The 23,144-nt window shown below is 44.5% G+C and overlaps 1 protein-coding gene across 4 annotated transcripts in view; it reads right to left on the reverse strand.

Annotated features, from left to right (window-relative positions):
- Nucleotides 1-970: 970 nt before the first annotated feature.
- The window catches only part of usp45 (ubiquitin specific peptidase 45), a 28,721-nt gene continuing 6,547 nt past the window's right edge, over nucleotides 971-23,144 (reverse strand). For 2 of the 4 annotated variants that reach the window (XM_030371263.1, XM_030371262.1), the window contains exons 6-18: nucleotides 18,146-18,297; nucleotides 15,792-15,887; nucleotides 14,457-14,587; nucleotides 9,258-9,345; nucleotides 6,955-7,036; nucleotides 6,568-6,659; nucleotides 5,951-6,007; nucleotides 5,588-5,719; nucleotides 4,683-5,403; nucleotides 4,243-4,340; nucleotides 3,605-3,691; nucleotides 2,999-3,143; nucleotides 971-2,478 (exon numbers count right to left, since the gene is read on the reverse strand). In XM_030371263.1, coding sequence (XP_030227123.1) covers nucleotides 2,348-2,478; nucleotides 2,999-3,143; nucleotides 3,605-3,691; nucleotides 4,243-4,340; nucleotides 4,683-5,403; nucleotides 5,588-5,719; nucleotides 5,951-6,007; nucleotides 6,568-6,659; nucleotides 6,955-7,036; nucleotides 9,258-9,345; nucleotides 14,457-14,587; nucleotides 15,792-15,887; nucleotides 18,146-18,297 — 2,012 coding nt within the window. In that variant the 3' untranslated portion in view covers nucleotides 971-2,347. Of the gene's footprint in view, nucleotides 2,479-2,998; nucleotides 3,144-3,466; nucleotides 3,692-4,242; nucleotides 4,341-4,682; nucleotides 5,404-5,587; nucleotides 5,720-5,950; nucleotides 6,008-6,567; nucleotides 6,660-6,954; nucleotides 7,037-9,257; nucleotides 9,346-14,456; nucleotides 14,588-15,791; nucleotides 15,888-18,145; nucleotides 18,298-23,144 lie in introns of those variants that run through there. The other 2 variants (XM_030371264.1, XR_003978609.1) reach the window with 2 other exon arrangements.

Here is a 23,144-nt window from a genome sequence, read left to right on the forward strand (position 1 = left end):
ACTGGTGTCATGGACACCAAAGGTTGGGGTCCATGGTCCATGCACGCTGAAGAGTTTGACGAGAGAATCCACATGGTGACGTCACGGCAGAATGTTTGCCCTTGTTTCTTTGCTGGAGGCTACTCCTCCTGGCTCATCAGCGACGCCGACCTCGAGTATGGTTCATCTGGAGATAGGACGAGGCGGGAGATCAAATCACATGGGCTTCTTGAGCAGAACAACCCCAATCGAAACGAAGCACCAGCAGTGAAACGGCCCTCATTTAAAAAATAGACATTCCTGAAACAATGTTATTTTGTTGGTGGCGGCAAGTGACACCCTGATACTGCGCGCCGACAGCGTGACAACAGATTCAGCGTTGAGGTCGGACAGATCCGATGTCTTTGGACGTTGCCCTTTTCTTGATTCCACACCCACCTTCCCTTCACCAGCCGGCGACATGTCCCAAAAAACAGAGCTGCTTCGCACCTGTCAGGCCGAATCGCCAGTCACCATGGACTGAATATGGCACTGTGGGATGCAGAGAGACAGCAAGGAAAAACCGCACCCAACACACGCAATCTTCTATAAAGGGCATCAGTGACATTTAGGCCAACGTTGAGGATGAGGCAGATATAGTTCCGCACAGGCTGGAGTCCAGTTATCCCCAGCCGTGGACATAAGGGTAACCTAGGGGTAGGCCTACGTGTGCAGGTTACTGGAAGAATGTTTATATCTACAGAACAAAAATTACGACATAAAATATGAATATTTGTTGAATTTCTCAAATAATAGGTTGATTGTTGCTGATCGTTAGTCAACACCAGAAAAAGAGCAATGTTTCAGCTTCTTCCTACAACTACAATAGAATGATTGCTAATTGATTATATATCATATTAGTTAAAAGGAAAACATTTAGCGTACATAGTAGTATTAGTGAAGTTGAACATCTAAATAGTTACCAGTTACCAAAAAAAATACATTTAAAATATGAAGTTCATAAATACGATGTTTTATTTTATTGTATTCACGTGATGTGACACACAGCAACTGTTTTACAGTTACATTGAATTGAACAATCCAAAAAAAAAAATTGCGCATGAACGGGTACAAACCCTGCACGAGTCTGCCACCACACGTAAATGTCGGTATCTCACATTTCCTCTTTAAAATCATGGTCTTCCTTGTACCATGCATGTTTATTTAACCTGAAGCATAGGCACTGAGTTGTGGGCCATTGGGAAATAAAAGTTGACTGTTTTCTATGCATGTATTGAAGAGGTAAATCACCTAAAAAATCGAATTGTTTGTCTATTTAAGATTAAGCAATATACATTCAATATACAATGAGCCTATGCACACAACTTTATTTTGGTAAGGCTTAAGCTGAAATACTATTTTTTTTTTTTACAATACATTTTTTTTACTCTGTAACCATAGTTGTGCCTGAGCTTTGAACTGACATTGAGAGGAACGGCAGGCTTGCTACTTGGGATACTGATACGATCAGAGTTAAAACCTAGTGCAGACAGAAGTGCTTTGTTAGCCTGATAGAAAGGAAAATCCTTTATTTAGTGTGAACCATCATGCATCAGATGGATGCCCTTGATGGAACAACTATTAAACATGTATACCAAAAGCAATGGTTTTCTGACAGATGTTCTTATGATACAAAATCCATTTTTGGGCAAGCTAAGTGATAGTCATACAATCATACATTCCAATGTACAAAAATCTGCAATACATTCTACCATACCTTGCAAATAACCACTTCCTTTTGCTGTACTTATACTTCTTCAAGTCAATACTCTTTTCTTTCTCAATATACACACAATTCTTTAAATAAATGTCAGAATACCTTTTGAAAACAGCTGTTATTTTGCAAACCCATGCATGTACGAGTTCTATGCAGGCCTTGGGAGCCACCTAAAGGTGTATCACTCTTTGCACTCCAGTTCAACACCACTTTATGTCCTGTCAGATAGAAGCATTTACAGTTCTTCAGCCGGCCAGTCCTCACTTGCATCGCAGATGAAGCGATAGTTCAATGCATTATATAGTATTTTGTAAAAAATAAAAATAATCTTTAAGTTACTCCACTTCACATTTAAAACATTGCATCACTGTTGCATCACGAAGAGACAGGTATCCACCCCTTGCTTGTAAAACTGCTGCAGGAAAAGAAGAAGCCCAAAGAGTTGATTTGTAAAAAAAAAAAAACAAGTCCCTCCTCCTTCAATAGTCTGCCGATTAAGTACAGTAGAAGGAGCGAGTACAGGCTGTATGCTGACAACAGGTAAAAAAATAAAGAAAAAAAGACAGACATGCAAGGAAAAAGAAGAAATGGACTGGAAACGTTGCGGGTTCGTTACAGCATTTCCTCGTAGAACAGCAGGTAGGCCTGAGAGTTGAGGACCCTGGATTCTGGGACCGTCTGCACTGTGGTGTCGCTGACGTACACCCACTGGCTCTGAGAAGGGCCGGAGGCTTCTCTTGCACCTGGCCACCCACACACACCCACACAAAAACACACTTTATTATCAGGGTATGGTTAGCTAAAATACATTGTAGGATATGACATCTACAAGGTTTGAATGTAAAATGCAGGGACAGCGAAGAATCAATGCAGGGAGCTGCAGGGGACTGAGACATGCCTTGTTTCCTAGATATGGACATCTTCTACCAAAGAAAGGCGTTTGCGTGAGTGGAGGCTTTAAAAAAGGGATTTTAATGCAAGTGTTTTTCTATAATGGCAAGGCTACACAGTGTTGATTAGAAACCTTTACAGACACTTTTTTGAAGTTTACTACTAGTGCTGGCCAAGTTTGTGCTTCGCTATTAGCCAGGTGCTTACAGATCCCTGCCTTCTCCAACATTATTGGTCCAAACAAATAATGAAGCGTAAAAATGTTAAACATCCAGATCCGCTAGATTGAAGATCGTCTAAATCAGATTTTAAATTAGTAATCGAAAAAGATTAATTGAAAGCCCTGATTTGTGAGACTAGTGGGACCCTTACCTGACGCATTCCTGCGCTGGTGTTCAGCCCTCCTCTGGGGCGGTCGGACCCTGACGTAGGCCGTGTAGTGGCCCCCGCGCATTGACCCACTGTGCTCCACGATGCCATACAGGCTGTAGGGAACACGCTCCCCAGAACCCAGGTTCTGCCACGACACAAACCCCCACAACCACAGGAACAAAGGCAAAGACACGGAACAACAACATGATCAACAACAGTAGCTTTAATCATCAATACTTAAATTAGTCAATCATTTCAAGGGATTTGGTAGCTGGATTAACCTCCATTTAAAACGCGTCAAATAATGTTTCTCATGTAGTGTTGTATATTGTGCTTCATTGTATTTGATTGTATGCTGCTGAAGCCTTGGCAAGGACTGTCTCATAAAAGAGAGTAAAATAAGGGTGAAATAAAATAAATGAATAATAAACAAACAATAATTAATGCACTGTAATTCTGAATTCTCACAGTTGTGCCAACCATGTCGTATTCCTCCGATCAACTTCTTCATGCTGCAGGAGCACTTCTAATTCAAAACACATGGATGTTTTTATGTTTTAGAGTTGTAGGCTGGGGTGTGTGGTGCAGCGCATTGCATTGGGGAACCTTGCAGGTAGCAGAGCAGAAAGGAGCCAGGTCCAGCACCAGGGGGAAGTCCACGTGGCGGTTCACCTTGCGCAAGTTCATTCCGGCCTTTGGAGGAGAAACACACATTACACTAAATGTCAAGCCTACTTTTAAATTGGGGATGTGGGGATGAATAGATTTAATGTTAGTATCAGGATTTTTGGACTGCTATACTCGTCAGGTTGACTAAATTTTATTTTTAAACCAGCATTGTCAACGTTTCCTGCAAATGAATGGCATAGTCCTGCAGATGGCGCTATAGTATATGGTCCTGCTGCGCACTTTACTACATTCAGTTTTGTTGTGCCATTTAAAAAACAATGACAAACACGACTGACTGTAGAATCTGAACCCCAATGTTACACCCGTAAATTAATCAACACACAAGATAAAATCACACAACAAACTAATTATGCTATCGCAATACTTAAATAATCACAATATATATCCGTGTGGTTGGGATATTCCCATCCCTACTTTTAGACTGCACTAGGAATATATTGTAAATTAACCTTATTGTATTAAGAGTTAGTATGCATTCATGCACACACCACATGACAAAAATAAGCGTCTTTAGTTTGAACATCATTAATGCAGTGCGTCCTAACGCCGTCTACCTGGTGGAAGCGTTTCAGGTGTAGGGTGACCACCGGAGGCAGCGAGGAGATCAGGATGTGCTTCCTAGCGCTGGTGTAGACCTTCTCAGACCTTTTATCTGTGCAAGAACATCATTTTTACAAAAGGCAAGTCTAGTAAGTAAGCGCACAACTTCGCACATTTATATGAGAAATCACATTAATAAGCTCTTCCTGAAGATCTTAAAAGCTCTTGTGACTTGAGGAGGACCAAAACCCCTGTAAACGGAGGAACGGTGTGTCGCAACCATGCTTAATCAGCAGATAACCCTATCGGCCAATCCCAGGTTATGCATGTAGTAGCCTCTGTTTAGCCTACAGAGGGAGTCCTCTGCACAGCAAACCAATCTAAAAGGTAGCACCGGGGTTTGGTTGTCCTTCAAAGCTCTGGGGCCTAACCCCATGACGCTCAGCGCTCTTACCGGCCGAGCCGCTCTTGCGCAGCGTCTTCTGCCTGCGCTCGGTGCAACTCTCACACAGCAGCTTGTTGTTGCCCATCAGCAGCTCCACGGAGGTGAACTGGTGCAGGCAGGACTGTACCGAGCACTCCTTGGAGCTGGGTGTGTAGCTGTGGGAGAGGGCCTGGAAAGCCCCCTGGGGGAGCGGGTGATGCTGCTGCTGCTGATGGTGGTGGTGGTGAAGGTTGTCTCGGGCCAGGGGCGCCGCTTTCTCCACGGTGTCCTCCGCGGGAAAGCGGGCCGCCGGGGAGCCCTCCCCGGGGAAAGAGGGGCCCAGGTTCATCTTGGAGACTGCGCTGACCAGCTGCTCCACCGCCCCGCCCGGCCGGGGCAGTGCGACGGAGCCGGTGGGGGAGGGCCTCAGCGGGGGGCTCGGCGACGAGGGAGAGGGCGGCGCCGGGCCCGCGCGGCCATACCTGGAGGGGGGCCGCGGGGTCCACTCGCTCTCAGAGGCCTCGCTGTCGGCGTCGTTGCTGCTGTCCTGAGCGCACGGGTCTTTGTCGCTGGAGTCCGAGTGGCTGCCGACCGACCCCACGCGGCTCAGGAGAGACCCGGCCCCGACCACTGGCCGCGCCGCCGCCGCCGCTGCCACCGCCGCCGCCAGGGGGGCCTCCTCCTCATCTTCGTGGGGCCGGTCGGCTCCTTCCTCCTCCACCGATCCTGAAGACCTCCTCAGCGGATGCTTCTGTTGCAGAATGATCGAGTCAAGACAATTGTAATTGAAGAGCCCTTCAACACTGTTACAGTCTCCAAGGGCTTCACAGGGCAAGGGGCAAGGAAGAACTCCTTGCACAAAGCTGAGCTAGCACCACAGTTGCACTCATATACACGCAGCCGGGGCCACCATGAAATCCAAGTGGCGGAGGTACCTGGCTGCTGGGCTTCCTAGTGTTCCTGCTCAGGGCGGGGGCAGCAGCGTGGACTGCGTCGGACTGGAGGAAGTGGACATCCTGGTCCCGGGGGCTTTTGCTCAGCCTGCCAGGGTTGGACGGTTTGGAAATCTGACCAGCAAAAAGAGGCAGATTCAGGTCAATGGAAATGCAGACATGGCCTATCAGAAAAGTTGCATATCAAACAATGCCAAAAACAATAATCCTTTAATAAACTAAAAACTAAGCAATGCACACAATATAAGCATATCTGTGTTAGTTAAAGAATGTATCCATCAATATGTATTCATTTGGTTTAATAGTTTATCAATTATTTTTATTGATGGGTATCGTAAGGCTCACCCTTTCTTCAATGATGGGAAGAGAGATGTCGATGAAGGCCTCTTTCACTGTAGAGATCTATAAAGGAACCAATCACAAAACCATTCGAGATAAGGGAATGTCTGCTTCTTATGATAGCAGGAGACATTTTGAAAAAAACACAGGATTGTACAAGCCTTGACTTTTTACAGCCCTTACCCGCCTAGATTTCAATTTATCTATCTATTTAGTTTGAGTTCAAGTTGGTCCTTGCTTTTTTTCCCAGGGTTTTTCATGGGCAATACCGTGAACACAATGACAAGTATCCGTAACAATTACAATTGGATGATTCTTCATTTGAACCCATTCAAGAGTTAGAAAAATTGAAAATGGCATATGCACAATGGACAAATGAGATGCACCAAGAAGGCTTGGATAACCAAGCAGTCTGCAAAAACAGAATAGTTCATATAGTTAATATGGTGGACGAATAAAGACGATACAAGCTTGACAATATGCTTATTTAAGGTCACAATGTGTTCGATTGAGCTCCTTCCAGTCAGTAGGCAACAGACTTTCAGAATCCTGGGTGCTCTCTTCACCCATGGAGACATTGTTATCAGGTTGAAATATTGACCTAATCTCCAAACTCGACTTACATGCCCGCATTCCTCACACATGATGGTGTTGGTTAACTCCCCCACGAAGATCCGGTCCACAAAATTCAGCTTCACACCCTCCTTTCCATACGCTGTATTGAAGAACACTTTTAGTTAGCCATCAAGCTAATTACCCCAAAGTGATTCTATTTTCTTGAAGCAAAAAATAAAAACGAGAAGCACTTTCCATTTCAATGAATGTTTTCTGTTCTGTTTAAAATAGTCTTTCACTAACTGTGGAAATATACCGTTATTTGTGTAGTACATGTACATTACTTAAATTATAAAGATGTTCCAAAAGGGGTCAATTCTGAGTTGTGTTCGCCAATACATGCCAACAGAGGGCGCTGTTGATCCAAGCTTTGGGTAGGAGAGGGGAAACACTACCTTTAACATGTCGTTTAGTCTCCTCATCTGCAGTCTTCTCTGTAGGGTTGTTAAAAGCTTTGAGGATGCTGGCCTTTACTCTCTGTGAATGCCAAACACAAAATGTACACGTGTGTTAAAAACAAGTGCTTTATAATATGCGCAACATTGATGTTGGTCAAATTTGCAGAATCATTAAAACCGCAGACTTGGGATTGGGTGAGTGATTTCCATTACACCCATGCGTTACAATATCACACTAGGATTGTACTCAATTTGACAAGTACACCTAGTTAAAACCTCATTAAAAGTAAAATAAACAATGAGCATGTCCAGTAACATTAACATGCAGAGTTCTCATTTGAATGTGCATGTGTATGTCACAGTATAGGGTAGGATTAGCATTTTCTCTGTGTGTGTGTGTGTGTGTGTGTGTGTGTGTGTGTGTGTGTGTGTGTGTGTGTGTGTGTGTGTGTGTGTGTGTGTGTGTGTGTGTGTGTGTGTGTGTGTGTGTGTGTGTGTGTGTGTCGTTTGACTGGAATCCTCTTATCGGAGGAGACATGGTCAGTGAGTGTGTTGGCGAGGGAGCTGTGAAGAAGAACACAACCGCAGTGATGCACCAATCAATAGATAATTGGCCGTGGTCTGTGACCGTCGCCCCTAAACCAGTGCCCTCCCCCCTCTCCCCACTACCACCACCGCCGTCCTCCAAAACAACCCATTATGCAGGAAACCCACTCACTGGACTGGCTATTTAGGTCAAAAATGCCTTGTTAATCCGAGCCCAGCCTGCACCCCAGTCAGACAGTCAGAGGATCAGAGCGCACCCCCGCGCTAATTAATTACACCCCCCCCCCCCCACACCCGCCCTAACTAAAGCAACAGCGGTCGCTGTCCCACGCGCTACCCAAGAGGAGGGGGCTGGGGGGGAGTAGGTTGGTGGGAGAAGGGGCAGAGGGGTGGAAACTCAAACCAAGACGGGTTAAGAAGGACCGGCCATGCCCTGAGAGAGCTAGACCCATCGTCTCAGCTAATTGGTGATAATTGACTGTGTCCAAATTAACATATTTAGATCCTCTGATACTAATGGCCAATCAACACAAACACTTAGGGGTGCACTTGGGTCGCCGACGCCCACTGGAGATCTACCGGCCACACACACACACACACACACAAAGATTGTGAAACATTGTGGCCATATATTTTCACATGATAACCCATTAAATTACTTGGGTTGCTGAGTGATCAACCCAGCTAAGGCATTGCTACCTTGCAGGCTCTAAATATGTGTAAATATATCTACTTTATACAATTTCTAGAATGTTCAGAAATGTGTTATAGCGGAAGCTTTAAAACTGGTGTGGTCTGCGGTAAAGACATTCAGGACTCACATAGCCATCCGCGAGTGAATGTTCGTTGCAGTAGAATGTCTCAGTGAAGGAAGAGGGGTAGACTTCACCTCCTCCCGCTATTCCTCCTTGATGGGGTCAGGAGAGAGAGTGTGTGTGTGTGTGTGTGTGTGTGTGTGTGTGTGTGTGTGTGTGTGTGTGTGTGTGTGTGTGTGTGTGTGTGTGTGTGTGTGTGTGTGTGTGTGTGTGTGTGTGTGTGTGTGTGTGTGTGTGTGTGTGTGTGTGTGTGTGGGGGGGGAGGGGGTGAGGGCGGGCGCCTCCAGCACAATGGAAGCGGCCCTGCAGCTGTGGGTTTCCCAAGAACACACAATGGTGCCGCTTGCACCACTTGCACGTCCCCTAAGTGGCACAACTGTCAGCGTTCACAAGTTTTAATTTGTCTGCGGCCGGGCACCCCCCCCGCCCCCATCCCCCCCCCCCCAAGGCACCGGGCTGACCATGCACACACCCGCCGACTTCCCATCCCGGGTTCACCCAGCCGCTGGTGGGGCCACAGAGGCCAGCTTTGCCCCTCAAAAGGAGCCCTCTGGGGGGTCCCTGGTCGGCTGGCTCACAGAGGGGCGGGGGGGGGGGGGGGGGGGTGAGGAAGGGTTGAGGGGTGACCAAGGGGCAGGGTTTTGCACACTTGCCAAAAACCCACAGAAGATAAAAGAAAACCTGGTACCAGGAGGGGAACGCATGAAAACATGCTGGTTGAGAATGAAGGCGTATGACTGACTGTGTGTCTGTGTCTGTGTGTGTCTGTGTCTGTGTGTGTCTGTGTCTGTGTGTGTGACTGTGTGTGTGTGTGTGACTGTGTGTGTGTGTGTGACTGTGTGTCTGTGTGTGACTGTGTGTGTGACTGTGTGTGTGACTGTGTGTGTGTGTGTGTGTGTGTGTGTGTGTCTGTCTGTGTGTGTCTGAGTGAGTGAGTACCTTGGTCTCCTCTACTCGTATAGAGTCCAGTAGATAGTGCAGGAGCTCCTGGCTGTCCTGCTGCTGATAGCCCTTGAAGCGTGGAGCCCTGCATAGAACAATAACACACTTAAAAGCCGGGCAAACAGGAGGCCATGAAACTACAGGACAAAAAATAACACAAAAACAAAATATAAAAAATGTTACGTTCATGACAAATGGATGATAGAAAACAAGGTTCTGACAGAGACAAATCGCCAGTCTAATGAGTAAGTGCCTTCCACCTACGACCTCCACTTAATGAACAGAGAGAAAGCACACACACACACAAGGAAATCAAGCTGCATGCACAGAACGGTACAACAGGGTTAGAAAAGGCTATCATGCCACCCGCCAGGGGTGGACAGCCCGTCTTGTCAGCCTTGCGGTGCTCACACATCAGACGCTCTGCAGCCCTGAGATTCCAGCCAGGTACTGAATGTCTCGCACACAGACATCAACAGTAGTGTAGGAAAACAGCGATTTAATAAAAATAAATCAATATTAAAGTCAAAATGTCCCTTGGGACATGATTTCCTATAGGATCCCATTATATTCAGAATGTTGCTGTGCTGTTGGTTATCCAAGGTCCGACCTCCATGTTACCTACTCTTGATCCTAGTTAATCCCCAAGTAAAATTACTCAGCGGATAATTGCGGTCATGTCAAAATGACACCTGATCAACCACTATCCTTGACATGAACCCCCAGCCTAATCAAGCGGACTGCAGTCTCCTTGGCTGTCCATGGTGGACAGATGTGGGGGGCAGATGTTGGGGGCAGATGGGGCCATTACGGCTGTAGCCACGACAACCTGTTGGCCAGTGTCATCCACATAACCAGAGAACCGGTTGGCCCGACCCTTACAGAGGAGGCATGCCACTGGTTGGTGATGCCTTCAGTTAACACAGAGATTGCGCTGGAAGATTTATAGATGGTACAAAAATCCAACCATCTTCAGACAGAGCCTCACCCACCAACCAACAATGTGATTGATCTACTCATTTCATACCAAATACCTGTTATGAGGTGGTTGTACGTATACTAACTTACAAATGTTTTTATTTCATAGTGACTCTTACATTCTTTGAATGCATTTTGCACTCACTAGATTTATCGTGTTCATTTTGTGGGTGCATATATTCAGCGCTTTTCACAACACCCAAGGCACTTTACATACCATGGTTGTGTGTGCTTGTCAATCCACCTCATCCAACACCATTTAAAGAGCTGACACAAAACCGAGTATCCATTATAATCCAAGCCTTGTAAAAAGCCTGTCGATGCTAAACCTGCGTTCATAAGACTGGTGCATTCTCAATAGGCTGTTTACAAGGTCACTGGTAGAATTTCACGATCGTTGTTGTTTCTAGTATCATTGTTGACACGCTGAGGGTCAGGAGGTCATCAAGTCGTTAAGCGAGCAATCGTCTCCTTCCCCTCACTCAACTCATTCCATTTCAAATGAGAGCATGCAGAGGAATGTCTCCTTAGACTAAGTTATGGATTATTTTATGCGTTATGCGGTGGGAGATGCATATTCGGTTTATTTCCCTAGTGTTGCTTTCTTGTTATATTATTAAGAATTCATAAGCACAAAAAGAAACACAAAATTAGTCTTTGAGTCTAGAGAACCGCTATGGTCTGCACATGATCTGTGCACACCATTGCATGGCTCATGTCTGAGGCTGGTACAACATTTGACACAGCCTCTGCATAGGCCAGTGGCAAGCGAAGTGCAGAGAGAACCAAATCCCGGACAAAGAGACAAAGAGAAGGAGCGAGAGAAGCTGAAGTGGGGCTGCTGGGAACGGAGCAGTCTGGAAGCTCATCCCAGTGGAAGGGCAGAAGCAGAAGGGCCCTGTAGCACTGTTCCCAATCTGGCCCCGGCCAACACAAACAGCTGCGCTGCTAACACAATTAATAGCCGGATGAGTTAGTACCAGACACAAGGTAACAACCCCCCGCCCCCCCGCCCCCCCGCCAACCTCCAGCCCCCCAAACACACAAACACACACACTTTCAGCCCATGCAAAGATCACAATAATTAGTGTGACAATCACTACCGATTTGATGGATACTGGCAAACATTGACAGACAAACTTCTGCTTTACCGATTTTACTACTTTACCAGTCCTTTTTACCTTTTATAGATTCAATGAATGCCATTCATCCTAAGTTTTCAAGATCATGGGTAAGGATTGGAAATCTTGTCATAAAAAGGTTAACATTTTCTCTATGCCAAACTGTTTCACACGAAAACAAAGAGCCACCAAGCGATCCTCTGAACATCCTCCAAATTTCACATCTCGCATGGCAAAGAGCCATTAAGGAAAAAATTTGGCAATTTCAGCACTGAAGGTCTTCAATGGAAGCTCCAACAGTTTATTGTTAGCAATAACATCATAATTTATTTCTCTTTGAAGCACAAAACTAAACGGAATGGCCAACAAGACCAATGGAATCGGCTTGTTGATATAAAAGAAACACCAACACACAAACAGATGTATTAATTTGAAATATTATTGAATAATTAAATTATATGGAAGCCATTGACCACAGCACAGGCAGCGTTCGTTATCGAGTGTGTGCTACAGGAAATGTGCAGGCTTTAGCGCTCAACCTGAAGTAGGAGCAGCCCTTCAAACTGTGTGCTGTATGTAAGACTATTTTTCCTATATTTTTGTCGATGTATGCTCTCTTGGTCTATACAGTGTGAATACGAATAATTATTTCATCCATTGTGCTACTTTATTTTCTCATGAAAGATGTGGATATATTAAGCCTCTACAAAAACACACTACAATGAAGGAAAGAGAATGGACGTCCTTCTCTGTAGCTTAAGTATGAAAAGGAAAGCATAGACGAAAGTGGGGGTAGAGAAAAATGTGTTGGCCCCCTTATGCATGTAATGGAGCATCGAAGAGATGCATACGAGAAGGACAAGTTGTTTTCACTATTCAATAGACCATCATTTCGCCAGACCCTTTCTCCCTCATGCCACAACTTAATAGACTTCAGTCTCCTCATTTGACTTCAGTCAAATGAGGTCTGGGTACAAGCTGGGACCCTCTCTGGCACCAGAGATTGTGTTGGTGCTGACCATACCAACCACTGGGCTTGGCATGGGTCCGAGTCCAGACCAGTCCAGCTGGCATGGAGCGAGAGGGAAAGAGAAAGAGGCCTGGCATGACCCATGGCAGCATGCAGTGGGTACCCAGCTGGTCGTGGGGGAATACATGATGTGCGTTTACTCTACATGTGAATGCAAATGCACTAAAACATGTTCACATGCTGTCACACACAGACACCCCCACCGATTCAGACCCGCACGCACACACACATGCCCTCACACAGACACACACACACACACGTTCGTGGACAAACAGCTCAAACTAATGCATTCCAGCACAAACAAATGTGCGCACAAACACACACGAAAAAGGAAAACCATCCAAGGTCAGCGTGTGGGAGAGAATAGGTCCCCCAATACAACAGTAACTTTTGACCCATCTCATGAAGTGGGCATCGCAGGTCAGGGCTGGACTGTGTGTGCCATGGAGGCACATCGCTGGTCGGAGGTGGAGACCGTCTTTAAGCAAACCGTGAATGAATGGAACGCTAAACACGTTTTTTACATTGCAGTTACTGCAAACATGATGAGGCAGCCCTGACTCAACGATCATGATCATACTGTACATTTATTAATGATGACGTTTTTTTTTTAAGATTTCGTGGGTTTACAATTTTTCATGGCAGGCTTGATTAATTTTGAGGCACTTTTGAGATATGTGTATATGTCATGTATTCCCGTGTTTCGAAGTGGTTGCCTATTTACTCTTGAACATCAAGCAATCCCATTCATGGCTGTCCTTGAAGAATTGCTGGTAATGAGTTCTCAAGACTTGTATGCATTGAAATGCATGCAAGCGGAAAGGAAGAAAATAAAGCATGTGTGTACGTGAGTGAACCACGCCTTCCATCTGCATGCATGACTGAGTGCAGTGTGCGCCGCAGGCTGTGGTGGTAGCAGGTGAGGTGGTAGCTGTAGAACACACACACACACACACACACACACACACACACACACACACACACACACACACACACACACACACACACACACACACACACACACACACACACACACACACACACACACACACACACACGAGTTGCAGCCGATGACTCAAATCAAAGCCGCGTTAAGAGATGAAGCCAGTCGTCCCGACAGCCAAGAGTGGGATCCAGCGACCTGCACTACTGCACAGCGCAGGTTCCATGCTCAGATAAACACATGCAAACCAAACCAGCAGTGCACCACGTTCAGACAGGAAGCCAACCAGCCAAGCAACGCAATGCACTTTGTTCATGAAAGGGAGCCAGCCGGGTTGTCAGCCTGTAGCGGAGCGGTTAGCACTCCGAGGCGGGCCGGCGTTTCTGCCTGTCACTGCGCCGCACAGAGCCTGCCGGAGATCAATCATGACACAGGTGGTGCAGCGTGAAGGTGGAGGTGGACCAAACGGTGGAAGAAAACAAACGACTAGCTGCATCCATTTGTGTGGCGCGTTAACGTTGCGGTGCGCTAACGTTGCGTGGTAGCTAGTGGTGCGTTAACGTTGCGGTGTGTTTACGTGTGTGTTGGTCCACGGCTTTGTGTCGCGAGAGGAGGACCAAGAGGGGGGCTGGCCCAGGTGCTAGGTGGGCTGCCTTGCTGCTGGTTAGAGTGGACACCAAATGGGCATGTAAGCTGCTGCCGCATGGATGAAGGCCTGCGGGATCATCCGTTTGAGGCAACCTCACCATTACCCCTTGTATACAGAGCAGCATGTGTCTCGCTTCATAACGGGTTATTTACTGTCCAGGGAAAACCACAAAAAAAGTACAATTATGCCCGTTAGTGAATTTGTTATTTCATGATTATTTTTGCCTTTTACAGGCTAGCTTCTTCCATGATTGGGGATCTTAAAATGGTCTTTAGTGTCCTCCCTCCAGTGATGAAATCATGACACGTGTCATTGATATGAGACAGCCTATCCGATTATAAAAAATTAATGCACACGCTTGGGACATTATTCACCAATCAGAATCAAGCATTCAACAATGCTGCAATACAACTAATATGACGAGGCAGGCCTTGTGTGACAGGAAGAAGGTTGCACGTGGCACCATGGGACTTACTTCTGGCACAGCTGGTTGAAGAGGATCTTGGGGCTGATCGGTCCTTTCCCGGGCTCCTTCATGGTGTGAAGGAAGAGGAACATGGCCGACGTCAAGGGCTCTGGGCTGGGCAGCGTCACCGTCAGCAGACTCTGGAAACAATTGAAATACAAAAACTGGAAAATGATGATATACTTTAAATTTCAAGGAAGTTACGTTGACATACAACATGTCATGTGGTTATTCATCACACCTTGGTTAATCTTGTTTGCATAGCAATATTAATCATAGAAGTAGATGCCGAATCTGCAAATATTTATTATTTATCTGAATGCAACCTGTCATGATAAAGATTTCAGGGTTACAAACATCTAAACGTGGAAAAATAGAATAACAGGCAAAACTACCGGTAGGGGTGCAACGGATCCCACAACTCACGGTTCGGATCGTGTCATGGTTTTTGAGTCACGGGTCGGATCATTTTCGGATCAACAACAACAAAAAAAGATAACCAGACAATTCGACTTTAAACAAAATCTTGAAATGTGGAAAAACAAAATAAAGTGGAAAAATTAGGTATTAATCCTTGCATAGTAAATATTAAAAAAAAATGCTTCTGTCCACATAATAAAAAAATAATTTAAGTGCAATCTGAGGCATTATTCCTTCTTCTTTTTAACATGGATAGTAAATAATAATAAAAAACGGTGTCCAAAGGAAGCACAGAGAACCGGGAGAAAAGACTACAGCCAAACATAAACATCATATTTCCGGTTCCGGTCCGGTTTCCGTTTCAATGGGGTTTACGAAACGACAAATAAAACATGACAGAAACTGTATTTGGCTACGATACTTGATAAGGAACATCAACGAACACCACTAACCACTCGGTGAGTTGCACATTTTTTAAAACAAACGTTTAGGGTTGTTTCAAGGACAGGTTTGTGAATGCCCAAAGCAAGCCATTCTGAAGCAGGCAGGGGCGAATCGAAATGAGACAAATATCTGAGACAGGACCAATAGTCAACATTTCGGTGTGTCAACCACAATATTTCATCCTAGACAAACCAGAACGGGGGCTCAATGTGCCAAATACCGGAATTGTCCTTTAAACATGCGCTGATGACGTAAACGCACAACTTTTTTTCTTCTTTTTTTTTTTTTTATCAGCCGATCCGCGGATCACTTACGTCCCGAACTGTGAGGGTTGATCCGTATGGATCCCGGCTAACCCGTGAACAGTTGCACCACTAGCAACCAGGGTATATTTTTATGATATCTTGCTAGCGCTGGCTGGTAAAGAAGGCTAAATGGGATGGTAGATTAGGTTTCACTGCCTCGGAGTGTGTACTGTACCAGGTTGCTCTCTGCAGGGGGGCAGATCCTCATTTTGTAGCCCTTCTCCTTCAGTTCTTGGATAAGGTCAATGAGCATGTGGGTCTGGGACAAGTTCTAAGGACAAGGGACAGCATTGAGTTAGTCACAATGGATTGTTTTCATGCTGATTGCAAAATAAAATTATCAATTATAAAGCAATTATAAATAGTTCAGGACAAATGTATCGTAAGCAAACACAAGTAGAAGTCCTCTGTTGTGCAAGCCTGATCAGATATAATGCCCCAAACCAATAATTTAATAAATAACAATAATGACAATCAACTAGAAACTGCATTTCCTGCAGAAAATGCAGTAAGTGCTGTAGTACAAAGTGAGGTAAAAAAGATTGGGCGGGAAAAACCGCCCGCTCTGGCATCACTGCCTGAACATCCTCATAAAGTAGCCCAATCCGGAGGGAAAAATTGCCCAATCTGGCAACACTGCTAAAAGTCTTCACGGTCCAGCGTCAACCTAAATCAATGAGACCAACCGAAAACGAAGCCGGTATGAAACTAAAACTGTGATACTGAATAAAGTATAAATGATATCGAAATTCTGTTTGGATATTATTGAAGATACAAGTGTGTAGATTTGTTAAATGGTTTGAACGAAGGTATGCGGTTGAAAAATGATTGAGTTACGATGTCTTAAGAAATAGGAGTGTCAGAATGGGCAGACATCTTCAATGAAAACAGATGAAAACGAAGCCAGTATGAAACTAAAGTGTGTCGATTTGTTAAATGATTTGAACAAAGATAAACGGTTGATTTAGTTACGTCTTAAACAGTTGAAGTACCAGAGGACGGCTCTGCCATCCTCCCATTAACACCCCTGTTAAAAAATATATAGTATTTTAAAAGTAGAATATGCTAAAAAGTATAAAATATTTAAATATTCTAAAAAGAAGCGAGCGATTCCAAGCTATTCTGAACATTTTAAATCTCTAGGTGAAAAATCGAGGAAGGAGATAGGTCCCAAATTTGTAGAGAATAATAAAGAGGAAATGAAGAATAAAACTTAAGAAGATCAATAGTTTAGTGCTGCATGCAGCACTCACCTAAATAGAAAATGCATTTCCTGCAGAGACTTGCGTTACTTTCAGAGTTGTAAAGAGTAGTCCAATTGAGTGAGAAAAACTGCCCAATCTGGCAACACTGACTTCCCGTCCTCGCGCTCTAGCCTCAGCGTAAATCAATGAGACCAACTGAAAACAAGCCGACATGGAACTTAAACTGGGATTTTGTGATTACCTCTAAAGGAGGCCTTCAAATGAATGTGGATGCAAGTGTTAGAGATGTGAATGGAGTATCCTTGGTAGGGGTTTAGACCCAAGCAGCCATTGTCCCTTCATGTTACACAAGCATTTTCTTCCTTCCCTTCAAGCAATGTTTGTTTTTGTAGAATCGTGTTTGCCTAAGAATTGCTGGTAATGAGTTCTCAAGACTTGTATGCATTCAACAAGTCTTGAGAAACACTGAATGTGTGTGTGCGTGCAGGTCTGAATCGGTGGGGGTGTCTGTGTGTGACAGCATGTGAACATGTTTTAGTGCACGGTACAATGACACAGAGAGACAGGTCAAGCAATGTATAAAGTATGCTCACAGGAAATACAATCAAGAAGAAGACCTTGAACAAAATGGTGGGAAAAAACACCACATTGTTGCAAGCAAAGCATGCCGCCAGCACAACACAACACAACCAGTGGGTGAATAGTGGATCCATGCTATGTGAATTCCCTGTGCGTCCAATGAGGGCCACTCGTATGTGGGCAGGTGAATGGCCTTGTTCTCAATAACTGCATCAGATACTACCCAATACAACCATCATGAGTTTGAGCAGAAGTATCAGCTCTCTAGAAGATAATCATGGTCGGGTTTCAGGCACCATTCATAATTTTTTCCAAAATGTGCATTTAAAGTTTTTACAGCTACATTCGTCTCATTAAAAAGTGTGACAAGCAAAGTAATGCTAACAAACAACAGGACTGCCTTTTTGGAAATCATTGGAAGTCCGAAGGGACTTTTTGTGCTGAGCACACACTAAACAGGTAAATGCATGAGGATCATTTATTCGTGACAAATGTCGTTTTTTAATTAAGTCACGTATTTGATTGCGGGTTCACCTTTACAATTTTCATAAATTCCGGGTTTAAAAATCAGGACTGGGTTGTTGAGGAGTGTAAATCGATTAGTGTGTGGTGTGCATTGTTGGCAATATTAATCTGGTGGTAAAGATCAATGTATCGATATGATTCAGTGTTTGAATAATGCCCAGAAAGTACCCTAGGCACAACCCTAGAATCAACAGCCGAATGCTGCCCCTGTAGCACCGACCTGCATTACGGCATTGAAGAAGCAGGTGTTTCCCAGGTTATTGATGCCTTTCACAGCAGCCAGCGTGCTGTTGAAGGCGCTGCTCTTCCCTCTGGCGGGATCGACATGGTCAGCAGCCTCCTCACGCAGCTTCAGGATCTTAGGAGGTGTGCCTGAATGAAGGAAGGAAATAACAGTTTAGTTTTAAGGAGTGACAATAATCTGAATACGATTTTTTGCTATTTTTACTGAGGGAAAGGTTTTTTTAAAACTGATACGTGTTTCCATTTTTTTTATTAATCATATGCGTAACAGAGTGGGATTACGAGATTAAACATTATTCCAGAGACGACAGCCTTTAAACCTAAGGACAGCGCTAACTATTAGCCTCTGCTCTGTCAGCCTGTACAGTGTTATGGATTCTTGTTTTGAGGAAACTAGCGTTAGCTATAAGTTCTTGTTCCCTAATAAAGAGAGCCAACCTACTTTCTGTGTATTCTGCGTATACGGTCAAATATTATAAACAAACCCTTAAAAAAAGGAAAGAGAAATAAAAAGTGAAAACGTAAAAATAAGCTTCAAACACTGCACAACAACATTTCTGTGAAAAATGTATCCCTCTTAGAAAAAAATAGTTTACATAAAAGGCTGTCTGGTTCGGATAAGGCTGTGTAACAAGAAAACCAAAACATTCAAACTCTCACAGAAAGGCAATGGGAACGCAATGTGAACCGCAGCATTCCTTTAAATCAGAGTTAGACTATGGCTGTTGTGGCCTTCATCAGGCCGCAGACCCTAGCTTCATGACCAGGTCTCAAAGAGGTGTTGCTTGGTGTCAGATGTGCACTCCCTGTGGAGGCTGAGGCTGGGGGCCAGGGAGCAGCTAACTTTGGAGATGGAGGCCCAGAGCGGGGGGGGAAAAGGCAGAGGCTGAAGGGCTGCGAGAGTGTGGTGCTGGGGTGGCAGCTGGACAGAGAGCTAGGTCATCTGGGAGAGCAGATGACAGCTGGAGGAATCTCTGCTGCTCGGCAGGGAGGGGCAGAGGTTGTAGTGGTGGATGAGAAGAGGACTCTCTGGAGCCAGCTGTTAGTCCTGAGCCCCACGTGAAACTAACCCCAAAGCAGCTAACTCTGAACTACTGATGGACTGAAACAGGGAAGCGATGGTAGATAATTATTTAAGCCACTGTCAAGGTTAGCCAAGTGTTATACTTGCACAGCTGTAATTACACTTCATTCATTAGGTGTGCGATTAGGAATAGTATTCATATTAATTATAGCCATTACAAAATCAGTGATTGGATTATTATAGCGAACACCATGAGCCAATATTGGCAAGTACTTTAATGGATGGATATAGCCACGTTAAAATGACTAATCTATTTATTTAATCTGTCCAAATCAACAAGTTAATTCAACAAAAACATTGGCTAATCCATAGACCATCTTTATAGTCAGATAAGTATAGATAGTTAAAAAAGTGGACAATAACTACTTTGAAATTATCACATGTACACCGCCACTCAACTGAATCAACACGTCTCCTCCAAATCGAATCTACTGCATAACTAGCCAACCACAAGCACCATAGCTGCACTGTGAACAAGCTTGCCTTGGGTATGCAAACAAGGCATGGTCTGAGCCATGCAAATAAACGATTAACAAATTCACCCGGCTCATCCCTTCTAATTGAATTCTCATCAGGCCGGCTAGTCAAGGGAGAGACAAGTGGTGTTCCGTCACATTAGGCATTAATGAGCAAAACAAGTGAGAAGACCCAAGGCTGTAGGGAGATTAAGGAGACAGCACCCATCTCCCCTTTGCTCCCAACTCAGAATGCTACATTTTACACTACTTAGCATGTCTTTCATGCTCCAAGAGACTGCAAGCTGCCTAATGCGTGCTCACACCCATCCACATCTTCACCTAGAAACACTAGCCTAGCTTCGGTAGCGTTAACAAATGATATGCTAATATTATGTTAATGATATGTTAATGATATGATAATACCAGAAGGTTTACAATAATAACTACCTGATTACAATGACCAGGTGGGCACCTTTAATGCGTTACTTTCATAGTTTGTGTTTAAGAGAAGGAACTAGCATTACATACTATGTCCCCATAGCATTGTAGTATTACTATTGTAAAGTACTTGATTTACATGATTACATTTGAGCTTGAATTTCATCTATTTATTTCCCTTCTTAGGAACATCCTTGGTAGCTATATTCAATGCTGTATAATAACTGCATAGTTAGTAATTTTTGATGTCTTTGTTGTTTCATGGCATGTTAATGCAATAATATAGATGTCAGATGTATTTATTCAAACTTTTGCCTATAAAACAAATACTTTCTGAAAGACAAAATAATAATTTAAGAAATATTGATAAAAAGTAAATCCTACACACTCCACACCCTCTTGTGCTTTCCTTGCACCCAATGTTTTACCATTATCACTACCATTATAACCATCATATTAATACCTAGTAGCATCTCCTCAATGGGTCTCTTCACCATCATCATAATTTTTGGACAGTGTGACAAGCACAAAAGTATGTATGGCAGAGTTTCATTTCTGAATGTATATAAGCACTCCACCTCATTTCCGTACACATTTAACCGAACCCGAGTACTTCTGAATGTGGAAAGGGATGTGTTGAATGGGGTTCAGCCCAGCAACACTTCAAGTACATCAACCTTTCAAGAGGGCAGGTTGGCTGTTTGCTCCCAACCCTGGACCCTTTCAGTCCCTCCACCGTTGGTAGGGTGAACCCAACACATAAAGCCATCATAATCTGCAATGTAACCCTCGTTTGCCTTTAACGTTAAAATGGCATTGACCTTTGCATGTTTTCCTTGAAATCAAGAAACCAGCCCTCATTTACAAGACATTACACTAGAATCACCATTACTTTATCAGCAGCTCATTCCCGTACTGGCCTTTCTATTTTGAGCCTTTTCTTCTTCCTCAAGGCTGAGAAGACCTTAACAAAGTGCGTGCGTGCAATCTCACACACACACACACACACACACACACACACACACACACACACACACACACACACACACACACACACACACACACACACACACACACACACACACACACACACACACACACACACACACACACACACACAAAAAAACACACACACACTGGGTCACAGGGATTGGAAAGTGAATGCATTTAATTTGTAGATTTGTTTTCCTTTGTCAAACACCTAACCATTAACCATCACTTAAGTCAAGAATCATCCAAAAAAAATCTTTATAACCATGTTGCCTTTTCTGATGTTGCCAAGGCTATGTTGAGGCCATGTGTGATCCTTGAAATAAATAACACAATAACATTTTAAACAGCATTTCCAATATTTAAGTTAGTATACATCTTATCAAGTATGGTTCATGAGCGTATTATTCAAGCTTGGAAATCTGGTTATTTTATAGACATGTATGAAGGTAGTGTCCTTGACCTTCTCACAAAATCTAAACTTTTTAAAGGTTCCATTCATTCACATGCATTTGTTGAACTAGGGGTTTTTAATTCTTCCAAGTCAATGTACTTTTTCTTCAGAACTACAGGGAAATATGGGGGTCGGCTTAGCTCAGGAGGTAGAGCAGTTGTCTTGTAACCGAAAGGTTACAAGGCTAGTTCGATCCCCAGCTCCTCTTAGCTGAGTATTGATGTGTCCCTGAGCAAGACACTTAACCCTATCTGCTCCTGACGAGCTGGCTGTCGCCTTGCATGGTTGACTCTGCCGTCGGTGTGCCATCGGTGAATTAACTGATGTAAGTCGCTTTGGATAAAAAAAAACAACAACTTGCTTTTACCGGGGCACAATCGTTGCTACTGCATAACCCTAAATATGGAGTGCTGCCAAACAGGAAATAGAAGTATATTGTAGTTGCAATACTATCCAGATTAGTCAAGCATGTTCATGATCTGAAAAGGTGTAAGCATTTATCTATCCTCCTCCTACCATCTCACTCATGCATTCAATGCACGAGTTTTGCTCAATTACGCTCAAACATAAACTACAAGCCCAGCTTACTATTTGCATTTCTAATTATCGACTACCGACCGTATTGGGGACAGGCTTCTATTATTTTACACACATTTTTACCACCATCAACAAATAATAGATTACTGTGCCCCACCACTACTTACAAAATCTCTCTGAATGTTTCTCTGACATCCCGAACAAGTCTTTCAATGCCGCCAACTTTAATCGACGGGGGACACACGTCCCCTGGCAGGCCTTGTGCTCAATAACAGGACTGGGGGGGAAGGGGGGGGGGGTTCAGCTTGCTGGGATGACTGGCTGTTACGGCGGTCTATCCAGTGGTGCCAAAAGCATCTGGCTCACTACACTGGCAACATCTGGGGGCCGATGTCTATCTCTTGCCAGTGCCATCAGGGAGCAACCATATGTCAACACTCACACAATGCATCGAGAACAAGCAGCACAGAGGCCGCTGCATCCAGGCTCACAACACAAACTACTGCACTCGTGAGGAGGAATCGCATGACGGTGGGTTCACTTCTGGAGACAGTCTGTGGAGGGGAAGATCCAGATAGGCGGAAATGAAAGTGCAAAGGGTTGAGGCTAGGTTGAGTCTTATCCAGCCTAGAAACTGGAAGCTTGGAAAGGGGTCCAAAGGATTCTGAGTGGGATGGGGACGCCTATGGACACACTGTGCATCTGGGACCATCACCCAAGGTAAACATTACTCTGGGCAGCCATCTGGCCTCGGAGAAGGACACGGGCAGCGAGGAGTTTGTTTGTGTGTTTGTGTGTGCGCGTGTGTGTGGGTGTGTCAGTGTGGTGCCGTAACAAGCATAAGCATATGGAAACACAGATTTTTCCTCTCCCTGCAGCGTTCCAGGGCCAGGCAAATGTCAGCACGCCCTGCGTCCACCACCTGGCCCTCCTCGCTCAGCCACCCAATATGGGCTGAAGGGACACTGTGGAGCCTGTCCCTGGGGACCCGAGAAAGCATTCTGACACACATACA

The sequence above is a fragment of the Gadus morhua genome, chromosome 11 (assembly GCF_902167405.1).
Source record: "Gadus morhua chromosome 11, gadMor3.0, whole genome shotgun sequence".
Lineage (NCBI taxonomy): Eukaryota > Metazoa > Chordata > Actinopteri > Gadiformes > Gadidae > Gadus > Gadus morhua.